The sequence below is a fragment of the Microcaecilia unicolor genome, chromosome 10 (genome assembly GCF_901765095.1).
Source record: "Microcaecilia unicolor chromosome 10, aMicUni1.1, whole genome shotgun sequence".
NCBI classification, from domain to species: Eukaryota; Metazoa; Chordata; class Amphibia; order Gymnophiona; family Siphonopidae; genus Microcaecilia; species Microcaecilia unicolor.
Genome location: NC_044040.1, coordinates 123,051,164 through 123,068,088, shown reverse-complemented (window position 1 = coordinate 123,068,088; position 16,925 = coordinate 123,051,164). Strand labels below are relative to the sequence as shown.

Genomic DNA, 16,925 nt, shown 5'->3' with positions numbered 1-16,925 from the left:
AATGACTGAGTACCATTGATTGTACCAGACCTCAGAAGATGTTCCTTGGGAAGAAAGGTCTTACTCTTTTTAGTTTCCACATTGAGTTGAACATCTTATTGGTTGTGTTTTTTGCATGATTCTCAAGTGTTAGATGTCAATCAATGGAGACTCCAAGAATTTTTAGTGTCCGAGATTGGAAGATTCAGTGTGGGTGTGTTAATGGTGGTGAAATTGTTTGTGTTATGTTGAGAGGTGAGTATTAGGCATTGGGTTTTTTCTGCATTGAGTTTCAGCCAAAACGCGTCCGCCCATGAATGCATGATATGTAGACTTTGGTTGATGTCGTTGGAAATTTCCTTTAGATCTTGTTTGAATGGGATGTAGATCGTTACGTCGTCTGCGTAGATGTATGGGTTGAGGTTTTGGTTTGATAGTAGTTTGGCCAAGGGTATCATCATTAAGTTGAATAAGGTTGGTGAGAGGGGGGATCCCTGTGGGACTCCACATTCAGGTGTCCACGTGGCTGATGTAGTTGAATTAGATGTCACTTGGTATGATCGTGTGGTTAGGAACCCCTTGAACCAATTGAGAACGTTGCCTCCTATTCCGAAGTACTCGAGGATATGTAGTAGTATTCCATGATCAACCATGTTGAAGGAGCTAGACATGTCAAATTGTAGGAATAGTATGTTTTTTCCAGTTGCAATCATTTGTTTGAACTTAGTCATGAGTAACTAGTACTGTTTCAGTGCTGTGGTTGATTCGGAATCCTGATTGGGAGTCGTGTAGTATTGAGAATTTGTCTAGATAGTGAGTTGTTTGGTCACCATCCCTTCCGTTAATTTGGTTATTAAGGGAATGGATGCTACTTGGTTAGTTCATTAGCACTCTTCTTTGCGTCCTTGGGTATGGGGGTGAGTAGAATATTTCCTTTTTCCTTTGGGAAGAGTCCATTTTGTAGCATATAGTTCAGGTGATTCGTTAAGTCTATTATAAATTGTTGAGAGGCAAATGTCATAAGGTTGTTTGGGCATATGTCTAATTTGCAGTGAGATTTGAATCTTTTGAAAGTTTGTGAGATGAGATCCTCCGATAATAACTCGAAGTTGGTCCAGGTTCTGTCTGCTGGGTATACACAAGGGTCTGAGTCTAGGCAATCTAGGAGTGCAGTGTAGTCAATGGTACTGACAGGTATTTTAAGTCGTAATTGTATTATTTTCTCATTGAAGTATCTCGCAAGTTTGTCTGCTCCTGGTGTATCTTTGCTGTTGGTTTTGACTGGTGTGATATCTAGTAGTTTGTTCACGAGCTGGAAGAGTTTACGTATCTTTGTAGGTTTGGTCCAATTTCTGTTTTGTAATATAATCTTTTGTTTCGTCTTATGGTGTATTTATATTTTCTTTGGAGTTGTTTCCATGCGTTAAGTGTGGGTTCGTCTTTCTTTTTATTCCACGCTCGTTCTAACCTTCTTACTTGTGTTTTAAGTTTTTTCAGATCTTCATTGAACCATGGTGTTGATTTCTTTCTGTGTGAGGTTCTATTTTTTTTTAATTATTTGATAGCAAAATGGAAAAGTATATATGTAAAAAGACAACATAAATCTCACACATAAATATCACATTGAAAACAATTGGTATTAGCACAAAATGAATGTGTTTCAATCAACATTGCCAACAAATCAGGTTATGAACACACATCATGCTCAACACAGCATACAGATCTAATATATTTCAATCAACATTGCCAACAAATCAGGTTATGAACACACATCATGCTCAACACAGCATACAGATCTAATATATTTCAATCAACATTGCCAACAAATCAGGTTATGAACACACATCATGCTCAACACAGCATACAGATCTAATACATTTTAGAAAAGTAAAAGACATAGAATTGTAATTTTATAAAATGCAGTAAAACACATATGTAATATTTTAAACATAAAATATTTGTTTGAAAAGATTTTTGCGCATTGTATATTGCATTGTAAATGGATCTTGCTGCAAACCACAAATAAACTTTCGTGGTAAAAAATGAAAGTGAATGCATTATTGTGGGAGAAATACTTGAATTAAAAACGTTATCAGCAGTTGAAACAAGTATTTCAAAAATTGAAAAACTTGACATGAACATTGCGATTAATAATTAAGATTTGACATGCAACGAACACTTTGTCAGTGTTCAATAAAGGCATAATATAGAATGATCAGAGCTGCATTGATTCAAAGAGAATATTAGTTGGATTTTATAACTAATAACCTAATGTTAAAAGGGCAGATTATAATGCAATGAGAAGCTGTTATAAAATATAATAAAATAGTCTGCCAAAAAGCTGCTTAGATTAAAACATCACCATCGGCAGTTAAAACCAGCGTCTAAATGGATATTACACAAAAATGGTGGTCAAAAAATGCCGGTAGTTGTCAAGGTATAATTAAGATTGACATAAAACAAACATAGTCTAGAGCAATACAGACTATTGTTTGATTGCCGTCAATTCAAAGGGCAACAAATAAAACTAGGTATAATAGCGCATGACATAATATTAAAAAGAAATGGGACACAGAAAAATGAAAAACTACTATTGAATTACATAAAATAAAAAAAAAAGTAACTGTGAACTCGATCCTGTGTCTGGTAATTAACAATACAAAGCGCTTACCTCCGAGTATAAGGCTGTGCTAACTCACGCGCATAGACAGTGTAAATCTCAAATGAAACAATTCAAAAGACTGCAATTTAAATATATGCATAGGATGTCTATGGTCATATCACGTAAAGAAAAAATGTGGAATAACAAATGAATCAATGGTGGCTGTCAAATTTGAAGAAATGTACATTACAATAAATAATTAAGATTGGCATAAAACAAACCTTTGACATTGTTGAATACAAACATAGTATGAAACATTAAAAACTACTATTTTTATTGCTGTCAGGTATAATAGCGCCTAACCAAATATTTAAAAAATATACGAGAGACAGAATTGCATCAAGTAAAAGGATAACTAATAACCGTTGGCTGTCAAAATTTTAAAAAAGAAAAAAATGTGCATTATCTAAATAATTAAGATTGACACGAAACAAACCTTTGACATTTTAAATCAAAGTATGGAGTATTAAAAACTGTTGTGCTGTTACCATCAGTTTAGAGGAAAACTATTGACCTAAATATAAATAGCGCTGTTCCAAAAGAGATTTTTTTTAAAAAGTTGCAAGAGGCAGAGCGATAAAAACTACTGTTGAATTGCATCAAAAAAAAGTAAAAAATCGCTATGATCTCAGTGTTGTGTCCAGTCATTAACAATAAATACCTCCGAATGAAATGCAGTGCAAAGCTCACACACAGCAACAGTGTAAGTCTCAATGAAATAAAAGAAAGTACGAAGACTACGATTTAAATGTGAACTACCTAATGATGTCATTTTTACGTAGGACGTCTATTGTGCAGACACGTAGAGAAAATAAAAATATGAATGTAAGGTTATTGAACTAATGCATTTCAAATGGCAATGTTGAAAATAGATGGTAGCTTAATATTCAAAACATTAAAAATTGTGTTATGCTAACTAACAATTGAAAACATGATGACGTGGAAAAAAAATTTTAACTCGCGCTATAACGAATATACCTAGCTTTGACGAGTTATGCCCTATTAACATTGTTAAAAACAAATAGAATCACAACAATAAAATCAAAATAGGTTAATACCAAAAAGATCCCTGTTTAGTTACATCCTTAGTCATTAAATAATAATAATAAAACAAAATAAAAATTAAATGTACCTGATCAAGTACACAGTGTATGACCAAAATAGAATATATTTAAAAAACTTTGTTTAGAAAAGCTTATTAATTGAAGAATAAAAAGTGTTTTATATTATTTAAAATTATTAATAATTTTAATTAATTGATATTTAATGATTTTTAATAATTGAACCAAAAAAATATACATATGTACTTAAAAGTATGAAAACTGTGTACTAATGGTGCTCCACTGTAGTTGGATCAGTTGTAATAAGTGATACCAAGCCATGCTTTGACATTGTGATCCATGTAATTAGAACCGGATCAACATTTCAGAGCAAAGATGAAAAGAATGTCATTGATCTGTTGATACAGAAACCACCTCCAAGTGTGCAGTATTACCTGGAAGATCAGTGTAACTAATAGCATTATTTTAATAAATAGATTCTTCTTTTATTTGTCCATTAGAGGGTAGTATATTATCAGATTAGGAATGTAAGGTTAAAACTTTAGATTTGAGGAATGTAGACAATCTGTAGAAGGTAACATGGCGCTTAGTTATTTTTATTAGTTCCTAACAGATCTCTAAATGGAAAAAGTTGTTGGGTTTTGTTGTCACTTTCTAGAACCAACTTAGAGAAATATGATTTCATAGTTAACTTTGGTCATTATACAGCTTTTGAAGTTGTTTACATTGCGTTAACAATATTGCTGTATTTTTCCCAGTGAGATTCCATATACCTAACTTGTTTTTTCAAAAGATTTAATCTTGAATACCATCCCTTAATTTTAGATTTTGTAACAGTTCTTTTCCAAAGGGGAGCAATTTTATCAATTCTGTTTTGAAATATGTAATTCTAGAGAGCTGCATATTCATCTATATTTTTATAAGTAAAATCAGGAATATTCTTAAATAATGGAGATAATTATTCAGGATAGTCAAGCGTACCATTAGGGATATTCTGAAAACTTGACCTCTTGGCAGTTCTCAAGGACTTGAATGAAAGAGGCAATGGTGACTTTATTGTTGTCTAGCTGTAGTCTGTGTAGTTCATATGCTTTCTGAGTTTGTTCTCAGTGGTGGGCTGTTATAGTCATTCATGTCTATCTGTAACATAACAACTTGTGGATCATTTCAGGCCAACTGTATAGATTCTACTGCTGCTCCTGAGGCTGTGTTTGCTTCAGAAGTGAAGAAAATGCAACAAGAAAACATGAAACCACAGGAGCAACTGACACTGGAGCCTTATGAGAGAGACCATGCTGTAGTGGTAGGAGTATACAGGTCAGTCTAAAATTAAGTTTGAGTAACACATGGAAAGATGTATGGGAATGGGAACATTTCACAAATGATGTAAAGAAGGGAAGGAAAGACCCAACTAACTTTTCCCCCTTTGTTGATATGCTGCCTGACCTTTCTAGAACCAAATCCTATTAAAGAAAAGTGACTAAACTACAATATCAAGAATTCACATTTTTACCAAGACAGTTTAATGTAGACTATTACTCCCCTTTGAGCAGCAAAACCTGGAAAGGCCAAGGTGGTTGTTTTATTACCATCATTTAAAATTGGCATAGTTTGATATTCCTTTTCTACTTTTGAAATTCTCTGATGTAGTATGTCGATTCAATGCTAAAGTGCAAGTTGGAATTACACAATTAAGTACCTGTAGAATTTTCTTGCAGTCATTTAAATAGGCAGGACCCATGTGAAAGATGACAGTTGTGGCAACAGATACGCCGAAGGAACTCTGTCAGGGTATGGAATTCAACCTCTAAACCATCAGTAAGAGATGACACTAGGGCAGTGGTCCACTGGGGAAGAAGAGGTGCTGTAGAACTCCACCTATACTGCACAGCTCTCAGAATGCAAGTGTTACTGTGTGTATAGTCATATGCAGTCCATCTGAGACTTTGAGAATAGTGGTGGATTTCAGGCACTGTAGAATTCACAATCAGTGAGCTGCATGGTGCAGGAGGAAGACAGTGCAAGAAAAGTGTTGCTTGCGATCTGAGGAGGAGAAACAAAATGTGGACAAAGTCCACAGGACAGATTTTTTTTTTTTTTTTTTTTGGGGGGGGGGGAGCAAGGATCAAGCTAATTTAAGGACTTGCTGGGGTAAAGTACTACTTCTTAACATTTCTAGAGCGCTGCTAGGGTTACGCAGCACTGTACAGTTTAACAAAAGGACAGTCCCTGCTCAAAAGAGCTTACAATCTAATAGGCAAAATGTCAAGTGTCAAGTAAAGGAATGTTAAGTGGACTTAAGTCAGATGGGGGAGAAGGAGGGAAAGCTTTACTTTATTAGACTTGATTGGTAGAGGAAGTGGTAAGATAAGCAGACCATGCTACAAAAGGCCCAGAACAGAGCAGCATTGATCTCAAATGCCTGTATAAACAAATACATTTTGAACAGAGGGTGAGACTGAAAGAGCCATATACCCTGGCTTAGGAGTGAAGTTCATTCCTGTCTTGGTATGTGCAAAACTAACAAACTAAGAAAAACTCCACACACAGCTTAATAAAGTCACTTCAGCTACTGTAAAGTTCTCAGGCATCTCAGAGCTAAACACACCAATCCAGAGCATCCAGCTTCTACCATAGGGCTACAGCCAGCATCTATCATAGGCAACCCCAAAGCACTATATTTGTGGACAGAAAAACTCAAATGCATTAAAAAAAAAAACTTCTCAAACTGTGAGTGTAGACAAGACAGATAATCATGCAATAGTCCATTAAAAAAATAAACACAAACTGATTATAATACCCACTGGGTAAGGTCTGAGCAAGTATATCCAGCTACAAAAATATTCCCCAGGACTTTATGGAACTCCCATGGTTTTTTTTCCAGTCCAGTTCCTGCTGTGATAATTTTGAGGCACCACATTAGATACAGAATATTCATGGTAGTCACGTGTGTGCTTTTCTGTGCAAATGTGAGAGGTGACAAATATAAGTGGTCTGAGATGATGATCTTAATATTTCAGGAAAATATAACTTACTACATTGCTGTATAGCACCAATTCTCAACCCAGTCCTTGGGACACAATTAGCCAGACAGGTTTTCAGGATATCCATGTTGAATATGCATGAGACAGTACATACAAATCTCTCATGTGCATATTTATTGTGGATATCCTGAACATCTGACTGGCTAGGTGTGTCCTGAGACTATGTTGAGAATTCGTGCTGTAAAGTGTGTTTCTAAACAATTTGAAACATTTCTATTTTAATGTTTTTAAACCATTATAGCAATTGCTTTTGCATAATTTTATGTAACTTTTGTTTTTGGTGAATAATTCCCTGGGATGTTCTTTAGAACCAACTAGTATGTAAGTAACAGTATGGGCTGTTGATCTGAATTACGTAAACTAATACAAAACAAACTGAAAAACAGCCAAATTCAATCCCAAAGGGTTATGAAAATAAGCATTCTCCGAGGACAAGCAGGCTGCTTGTTTTCACTGATGGGTGACGTCCACGGCAGCCCCTCCAATCGGAAACTTCACTAGCAAAGGCCTTTACTAGTCCTCGCGCGCCCATGCGCACCGCGCATGCGCGGCCGTCTTCCCACCCGAACCGGCTCGTGTTCGTCAGTCTTCTTTTGTCCGCGCTCGGTACGGTCGTGTTTGCGCCGTTCGCGCCCCTTAAGTTGACCCTCGCGCGTCTTTTTGACTTTTCGCTAGTTTAAAAAAAAAAAAAGGGAATTTCGGAGAAAGGCCTTTTCGGTCTTTTTCCCCTTCCCGTATTTCCAGTTTTTGCCCCGTTAAGTTTCCTTTCGTTTTCGGGGTAGGCCCTTTTGAGGCCTCGGTTCGAGTTTTTTCTCTCCCTCTTTTTGGTGACTTACCGCAATTACGAGTTTTGATTTCGCCGGCGTGATTTTTCCGCCCATGTCATCGAAGTCTCCCAACGGCTTCAAGAAGTGCGCCCGGGTAATCTCGCTCACTGATAGGCACGCGTCGTGTCTTCAGTGTCTGGGGGCTGGGCACCCGCCGCAGGCCTGTAGTCTTTGCGCCCTTTTACAGAAAAGGACTCAGGTAGCGAGATTGGCCCAGTGGAACGTGTTGTTCTCGGGCTCTTCGTCGACGACAGCACTGGGAGTATTGAGTGCATCGACGTCGTCAGCGTCAAGACCTCCGACCTCGGCATCGACCGTATCGACTGCATCGAGGCATTGACCCTCTGCATCGTCGGTCCCGATTCATCGGAAGGCGGCGTCGGTGGTACCGGGACCTCCACTAGTGCTGATGTCGTCGGACGGTGGTGCTTCGACTGGAGTGCAGGTGAGGGCTGTCCATTCCCCTGCTGGTGGCGGTGAGCCTGCGGGTGGGTCTCCCCCTACCCTGAGGGCTCCTGCAGTACAGCCCCCCCCCCCCCCCCGAGACCGACCTTCGGCCTCGGCCCCGAGGAAGCGACTGTTGGATTCTACGTCCTCCTCGTCGGTACCGGGAAGTTCCGGTGACATGCTTCGTTTGAAAAAGTCAAAGAAGCATCGACACCGGTCTCCTTCCCGCATCGGTACCGAGAGCTCTGGGTCGCCGAGGGAGTCGGCACCCATTAGGCATCAGCACCGGGAGGACCGCTCACCCTCTGTTCAGGAGGTGTTGATACGCTCCACCTTGGACAGCCCGGAACAGCATCCACGCCCGGAACAGACTCTGACTTCGACGCCTGCATCGGCTTCCATGTCTTTCTCCACAGCCGCCCTGCATGAGAGTCTCCGGGCCGTTCTTCCAGAGATCCTGGGAGAGCTGTTGCGCCCTTCCCCTCCGGTACCGGGGGTGCTTGCGACACCGGTACCGTCGAGTGAGGCGCCGGCTGGCCCCTTGCCCGGGGTGAGGTCTCCGACATCGGTGCCGCTTACAGTACCAACTGCGGTCGCCTCCCAGGAAGGCTCCCCGACGACGTTGGCGGAGGGAGCTTTGCCGGTGCGGGCGAGGGAGTCTACCTCTCGACGCTCACACCGTGGCCGTGTTTCCACGGAGTCGAGCCGGGCACGGCTTCAGACACAGGTTCATGAACTTGTGTCTGATACCGATGGTGAGGCCTCGTGGGAGGAGGAGGAGGACATCAGGTATTTCTCTGACGAGGAGTCTGATGGCCTGATCCCACTCCCTCCCCTGAAAGGCAGCTTTCTCCTCCTGAGAGTCTGTCTTTTGCGGCCTTTGTCTGGGAGATGTCTACGGCCATCCCCTTCCCGGTGGTTGTGGAGGACGAGCCCAGGGCTGAAATGTTTGAGCTCCTGGACTATCCTTCTTCACCTAAGGAAGCGTCCACAGTACCCATGCATCATGTCCTAAAAAAGACATTGCTGGCAAACTGGACCAAGCCTTTAAGTAATCCCCACATTCCCAAGAAGATCGAGTCCCAGTACTGGATCCATGGGGACCCAGAGCTGATGCGCACTCAGTAGCCTCACGACTCTGGAGTTGTGGATCTGGCCCTAAAGAAGGCTAAGAGTTCTAGGGAGCATGCTTCGGCGCCCCCGAGCAAAGACTCTAGAACCTTAGACTCCTTTGGGAGGAAGGCCTACCATTCCTCTATGCTCGTGGCCAAAATTCAGTCTTACCAGCTCTACACGAGCATACACATGCGGAACAATGTGCGGCAGTTGGCAGGCTTGGTGGACAAGCTCCCTCCTGAGCAAGCCAAGCCATTTCAGGAGGTGGTCAGGCAGCTGAAGGCGTACAGAAAATTCCTGGCCAGAGGGGTATATGATACCTTTGATGTTGCGTCCAGGGCCGCTGCTCAAGGTGTGGTGATGCGCAGACTCTCATGGCTGCGTGCCTCCGACCTGGAAAATAGGATCCAGCAGCGGATTGCGGACTCGCCTTGCCGTGCGGACAATATTTTTGGAGAGAAGGTCGAACAGGTGGTAGAGCAGCTCCACCAGTGGGATACCGCTTTCGACAAGTTCTCCCGCCAGCAGCCTTCAGCTTCTACCTCCACAGGTAGACGTTTTTATGGGGGAAGGAAGACTGTTCCCTACTCTTCTGGTAAGCGTAGGTACAATCCTCCTCCTCGACAGCCTGCGGCCCAGGCTAAGCCCCAGCGCGCGCGCTCTCAGCAGCGTGCGCCTCAGCAAGGCCCCTCGGCTCCCCAGCAAAAGCAAGGGGCGAGCTTTTGACTGGCTCCAGCAGAGCATAGCCGACATCAACGTGTCAGTGCCGGGCGACCTGCCGGTCGGGGGGAGGTTGAAAGTTTTTCACCAAAGGTGGCCTCTCATAACCTCCGGCCAGTGGGTTCTCCAAATACTCCGACAAGGACACACCCTCAATTTGGCCTCCAAACCTCCAAATTGTCCACCGGGAGCTCAGTCTTACAGCTTCCAGCACAAGCAGGTACTTGCAGAGGAACTCTCCGCCCTTCTAAGCGCCAATGCGGTCGAGACCGTGCCATCCGGGCAAGAAGGGCTGGGATTCTATTCCAGGTACTTCCTTGTGGAAAAGAAAACGGGGGATGCGTCCCATCCTAGACCTAAGGGCTCTGAACAAATATCTGGTCAAGGAAAAGTTCAGGATGCTTTCCCTGGGCACCCTTCTCCCCATGATTCAGGAAAACGATTGGCTATGCTCTCTGGACTTGAAGGACGCCTACACGCACATCCCGATACTGCCAGCTCACAGACAGTATCTGCGATTTCAGCTGGGCACACGTCACTTCCAGTACTGTGTGCTACCCTTTGGGCTCGCCTCTGCGCCCAGAGTGTTCACGAAGTGCTTGGCTGTAGTAGCAGCGGCGCTTCGCAGGCTGGGAGTACACGTGTTCCCCTATCTCGACGATTGGCTGGTGAAGAACACATCCGAGGCAGGAGCTCTACAGTCCATGCAGATGACTATTCGCCTCCTGGAGCTACTGGGGTTTGTGATAAATTACCCAAAGTCCCATCTTCTCCCAGTACAGAGACTCGAATTCATAGGAGCTCTGCTGGATTCTCGGACGGCTCGTGCCTATCTCCCAGAGACGAGAGCCAACAACTTGTTGTCCCTCGTCTCTCGGGTGCGAGCGTCCCAGCAGATCACAGCTCGGCAGATGTTGAGATTGTTGGGCCACATGGCCTCCACAGTTCATGTGACTCCCATGGCCCGCCTTCATATGCGATCTGCTCAATGGACCCTAGCTTCCCAGTGGTTTCAGGCTGCTGGGGATCTAGAAGATGTGATCCACCTGTCCACGAGTTTTCTCAAATCCCTGTATTGGTGGACGATTTGGTCCAATTTGACTCTGGGACGCCCTTTCCAAATTCCTCAGCCACAAAAAGTGCTGACTACGGATGCGTCTCTCCTGGGGTGGGGAGCTCATGTCGATGGGCTTCACACCCAGGGAAGCTGGTCCCTCCAGGAACGCGATCTGCAGATCAATTTTCTGGAGTTACGAGCGGTCTGGAACGCTCTGAAGGCTTTCAGAGATCGGCTGTCCCACCAAATTATCCAAATTCAGACAGACAACCAGGTTGCCATGTATTACATCAACAAGCAGGGGGGCACCGGATCTCGCCCCCTGTGTCAGGAAGCCGTCAGCATGTGGCTGTGGGCTCGCCGTCACGGCATGGTGCTCCAAGCCACATATCTGGCAGGCGTAAACAACAGTCTGGCCGACAGGTTGAGCAGGATTATGCAACCTCACGAGTGGTCGCTCAATTCCCGAGTAGTGCGCCAGATCTTCCAGGTGTGGGGCACCCCCTTGGTAGATCTCTTTGCATCTCGAGCCAACCACAAAGTCCCTCAGTTCTGTTCCAGGCTTCAGGCCCACGGCAGACTGGCATCGGATGCCTTCCTCCTGGACTGGGGGGAAGGTCTGCTGTATGCTTATCCTCCCATACCTCTGGTGGGGAAGACTTTGTTGAAACTCAAGCAAGACCGAGGCACCATGATTCTGATTGCTCCCTTTTGGCCGCGTCAGATCTGGTTCCCTCTTCTTCTGGAGTTGTCCTCCGAAGAACCGTGGAGATTGGAGTGTTTTCCGACCCTCATCACACAGGACGAAGGGGAGCTTCTGCATCCCAACCTCCAGTCTCTGGCTCTCACGGCCTGGATGTTGAGAGCGTAGACTTTGCCTCTTTGGGTCTGTCAGAGGGTGTCTCCCGCATCTTGCTTGCTTCCAGGAAAGATTCCACTAAGAGGAGTTACTTCTTTCTATGGAGGAGGTTAGCCGTCTGGTGTGACAGCAAGGCCCTAGATCCTCGCTCTTGTCCTACACAGACCCTGCTTGAATACCTTCTGCACTTGTCTGGTCTCAAGACCAACTCTGTAAGGGTTCACCTTAGCGCAATCAGTGCATACCATTACCGTGTGGAAGGTAAGCCGATCTCAGGAGAGCCTTTAATTGTTCGCTTCATGAGAGATTTGCTTTTGTCAAAGCCCCCCCGTCAAACCTCCTACAGTGTCATGGGATCTCAATGTCGTTCTCACCCAGCTGATGAAACCTCCTTTTGAGCCACTGAACTCCTGCCATCTGAAGTACTTGACCTGGAAGGTCATTTTCTTGGTGGCAGTTACTTCAGCTCGTAGAGTCAGTGAGCTTCAGGCCCTGGTAGCCCAGGCCCCTTACACCAAATTTCATCATAACAGAGTAGTCCTCCGCACTCACCCTAAGTTCTTGCCAAAGGTTGTGTCGGAGTTCCATCTGAACCAGTCAGTTGTCTTGCCAGCATTCTTTCCCCGTCCTCATTCCTGCCCTGCTGAACGACAGCTGCACACATTGCACTGCAAAAGAGCATTGGCCTTCTATCTGGAGCGGACACAGCCCAACAGACAGTCCGCCCAATTGTTTTTCTTTTGATCCCAACAGGAGGGGAGTGGCTGTGGGGAAACGCACCATATCCAATTGGCTAGCAGATTGCATTTCCTTCACTTACGCCCAGGCTGGGCTGGCTCTTGAGGGTCATGTCACGGCTCATAATGTTAGAGCCATGGCAGCTTTGGTGGCCCACTTGAAGTCAGCCACTATTGAAGAGATTTGCAAAGCTGCGATGTGGTCATCTGTCCACACATTCACATCTCATTACTGCCTGCAGCAGGATACCCGACACGACAGTCGGTTCGGGGTTTAGAATCCAACTCCACCCCCCTAGGCCCATGTTTATTCTGTTCCAGGCTACACAGTCAGTTAGTTAGAAAAATTGTTAGGTCAATCTCAGTTATGTCCCTGCCGTTGCGAGGCCCAATTGACCATGTTTGTTGTTTTGAGTGAGCCTGGGGGCTAGGGATATCCCATCAGTGAGAACAAGCAGCTTGCTTGTCCTCGGAGAAAGCGAATGCTACATACCTGTAGAAGGTATTCTCCGAGGACAGCAGGCTGATTGTTCTCACAAACCCGCCCGCCTCCCCTTTGGAGTTGTGTCTTCCCTTGTCTTTGTCTTGCTACATATGGGTCTGATGAACACGAGCCGGTTTGGACGGGAAGACGGCCGCGCATGCGCGGTGCGCATGGGCGCGCGAGGACTAGCAAAGGCCTTTGCTAGTGAAGTTTCTGATTGGAGGGGCTGCCGTGGACGTCACCCATCAGTGAGAACAATCAGCCTGCTGTCTTCGGAGAATATCTTCTACAGGTATGTAGCATTCGCTTTCGATGCCAGAAAGCATGAAAATTACCCTCAGAAACCAAGGCATAAACCAAGGTCTAAACAACAGGACCCGTTATCTATATAAGATTTTGGTGTCCGTGGTTTGATCTCTTTCATTGGGTAAAAAGAATTTTTTCTTACATGCTTTCAATCACAGTTTCTCATAATGCAAAAACTTTCACTGAGAGTCAAAATGTTTCCAAAACCACAGCGATAGCATAAATTAACTTAGCTTATCTTAGCTGTCTTGTTCACCCCTCGTTGCAACTGCTTATTTATGTTCAACGGGGCCCATATCGTTTCGCCCACTTCTAGGCTTCATCAGGAACAACCCAGTTTAAACAGACTTATACAGGGGCATTCATCTAAAAGAAAACACACACAGAAAAACCTCAGCAAATTACTCACATACGCACACTAAATTTACAAACTTCTTCAAATGGTACAAATATATATATATATATATATATATATATATATATATATATATATATATATATATATATATATATATACAAAACCTAATATCTAAAACCCACCCAATTCTCAAGCACTCACCTCACTGACAGAAATCCACTAAGAACCACCAGCAATTGCTATTCAAACAACCATGCCTACGCTAGATAAAAGGATTGAAAAATGGCAACGCCCAAAAAACCAGCTCCGCCTAAACCACAGCTGCACCATATCACATCTTAAAGATCTTTCATCCAATAGACATACAAACACCATCAGCCCTGTATGTACGTCACTACTTACGGACTCACGAATTTCCCTTACATCAAAGAACTATGAAACATACGGGAACTCACTTCTAACACAAAACAAAGCATAATCCCCTAAGAAGCACAATAACGCGTCACTCTTCCATGTATAAAAAATCACCTCTGCCAACCTCTCAACGCTGGAACAAATGCACACAACAGTGAAGGGCGATCTTAAAACTCAACGGAACAGATTTCCCTACTGTTACGTCCTGACGTTAATGACGTCATCCCGTAATTACCACCCTCAGTGTGTATTATAGCAAAAACACAACGTTTGTGATTCAGGAAAACCTAAAAATTGACTTATTAAATGACATACTTCAGAGAAAAGAGGTTAGATGGATTTTTACATTACATACCATGGAGCCCTATGGGTTTAATGGTTCTTTGGAATTGAATGCCTTTTATTAATACAGCACATATAGCCAGCATTGCCTGTGCTTTTAACATCATTAGTCATTTAAGAATTTAATGTATGGCATTGTTGCACAGGCTAATGTTGTTAATATATGGCTGTATGTCATTTAATAAGTCAATTTTTAGGTTTTCCTGTTTCATTTAAAGGTTGAGAATCACAAATGTTGTGTTTTTGCTATAATACACACTGAGGGTGGTAGTTACACAATGATGTCATTAACGTCAGGACGTAACAGTAGGGAAATCTGTTCCATTGAGTTTTAAGATCGCCCTTCACTGTTGTGTGCATTTGTTCCAGCGTTGAGAGGTTGGTAGAGGTGATTTTATTATACATGGAAGAGTGACGCGTTATTGTGCTTCTTTAGGGGATTATGCTTTGTTTTGTGTTAGAAGTGAGTTCCCGTGTGTTTCATAGTTCTTTGATGTAAGGGAAATTTGTGAGTTCGTAAGTAGTGACGTACATACAGGGCTAATGGTGTTTGTATGTCTATTGGATGAAAGATCTTTACGATGTGATATGGTGCAGCTATGGTTTAGGTGGCGCTGGTTTTTTGGGCGTTGCCATTTTTCAGTCTATTTATCTAGCGTAGGCACAGTTGTTTGAATAGCAATTGCTGGTGGTTCCTAGTGGATTTCTGTCAGCGAGGTGAGTGCTTGAGAATTGGGTGGGTTTTAGATATTAGGTTTTGTATATCTTTATATATTTGTACCATTTGAAGAAGTTTGTAAATTTAGTGTGCCTATGTGAGTAATTTGCTGAGTTTTTCTGTGTGTGTTTTCTTTTAGATAAATGCCCCTGTATAAGTCTGTTTAAACTGGGTTGTTCCCGATGAAGCCTAGAAGTGGGCGAAACGATATGGGCCCCGTTGAACATAAATAAGCAGTTGGAACGAGGGGTGAACAAGACAGCTAAGATAAGCTAAGTTAATTTATGCTATCGCTGTGGTTTTGGAAACATTTTGACTCTCAGTGAAAGTTTTTGCATTATGAGAAATTGTGATTGAAAGCATGTAAGAAAAAATTCTTTTTACCCAATGAAAGAGATCAAACCACGGACACCAAAATCTTATACAGATAACGGGTCCTGTTGGTTAGACCTTGGTTTATCCCTTGGTTTCTGAGGGTAATTTTCATGCTTTCTGGCATTGAATGCTTTTTTTCATAACCCTTTGGGATTGAATTTGGCTGTTTTTCAGTTTGTTTTGTATATGTTCTTTAGAACACCTAAGTTCTATGTAAGATTACCTAATAGTTAATGAGTTTAGACATCTGGATAACCCCAGCAGAGATTAAAGTAACTTTATGGTATGGAAGGACCCAGACCTACTAGTCTTCCCATTTCTGTTCAGGCAATATGTCCTGTTAGAGGTATGGCTGATAATCTTGAGTACTTGCTCATTTTGTTTGTAGCTGTGTCTCAGTAGGAAATGCTGAATGATAATCCCCAGGGTGTGTTTGGGTGGTTTGTGATTAATGAGCCATACTTTGGGAATTCTTATGTGCTAGTTGAAATATGGAATATGGCACTGAGTATCTTCTGTGGCATTCAGTAAAGCCTGCTAGGTGTTCATGGTTTGTGTTTTATTTTTGTTTTAACAGACCACCTCCCAAACAGAAGAAATAAGTGGATATGCTTTTACTTAAGGACGACATATTCTACCAGTTACAATGTTTTGTTCAAAATCTATCACAGCTTGGCTACTGAACTGAAGTATATCTGGGATGACTGCATCCAGGGGTTGTACAGTTTTGCTAGTGGAAGGATTTCAGACTTGATATCCATGTTTGTATTCAAAACTGGAAATGTTATTACTCTTCTTTTTTTTGTAAATACAGTTTATACATGTAAGGAAAAAAGCATGACTAATTTGTATGTAGTTACATGGGTTAAGCATTATCAGTTTACCTAATTGGGAGCCTGCTCTGTGGAAATAAATTTTGTGTATTTTATTAACATAATCAGAATTGTCATTCTGGTGTTTCATTTTACTGAAGAACCCTAGAACTTAGGGATACTGCAAAAGTGTTCAGTGTAATTAGCTGACTTGAAAATTTCTGGCCTGATGTTGACATCCAGGGCCAGCTCTTGTTTGACAGCTGACAAATGTTGAATCCTAAACCATGTGGCAACAACATTCCAGGTCATTATTTGCATCCCCCCTCCTTTCGCACAGCTGCACATGAACCATTGGACTCTCAACATGGGATCAGTTGTTTCATCCCCTAAGTTGATGTCCTGATTCATGGTCAACATAAAGATCATGGACCTAACTAATTATCGACCAGTAGCATCGATTCCACTCATAACCAAACTCATGGAGGGCATAGTAACGAAACAACTCACTGAATACCTAACTAAGCACTCAGTTCTGCATGAGTCTCAATCAGGATTCCGGTCAAATCACAGCACCGAAACTGTACTAGTGTCCGCAATGAACTCA

General features: G+C 42.8%; 1 protein-coding gene across 1 annotated transcript in view; it reads left to right on the top strand.

Moving 5' to 3' along the window:
• The window catches only part of LOC115478811 (rRNA 2'-O-methyltransferase fibrillarin-like), a 393,169-nt gene extending 376,726 nt beyond the window's left edge, over positions 1 to 16,443 (top strand). The window contains 2 exon segments of the mRNA XM_030216419.1: positions 4,874 to 5,019; positions 16,084 to 16,443. Of these exon segments, the coding sequence (XP_030072279.1) occupies positions 4,874 to 5,019; positions 16,084 to 16,108 (171 nt within the window). The 3' untranslated portion in view covers positions 16,109 to 16,443.
• Positions 16,444 to 16,925: the final 482 nt, after the last annotated feature.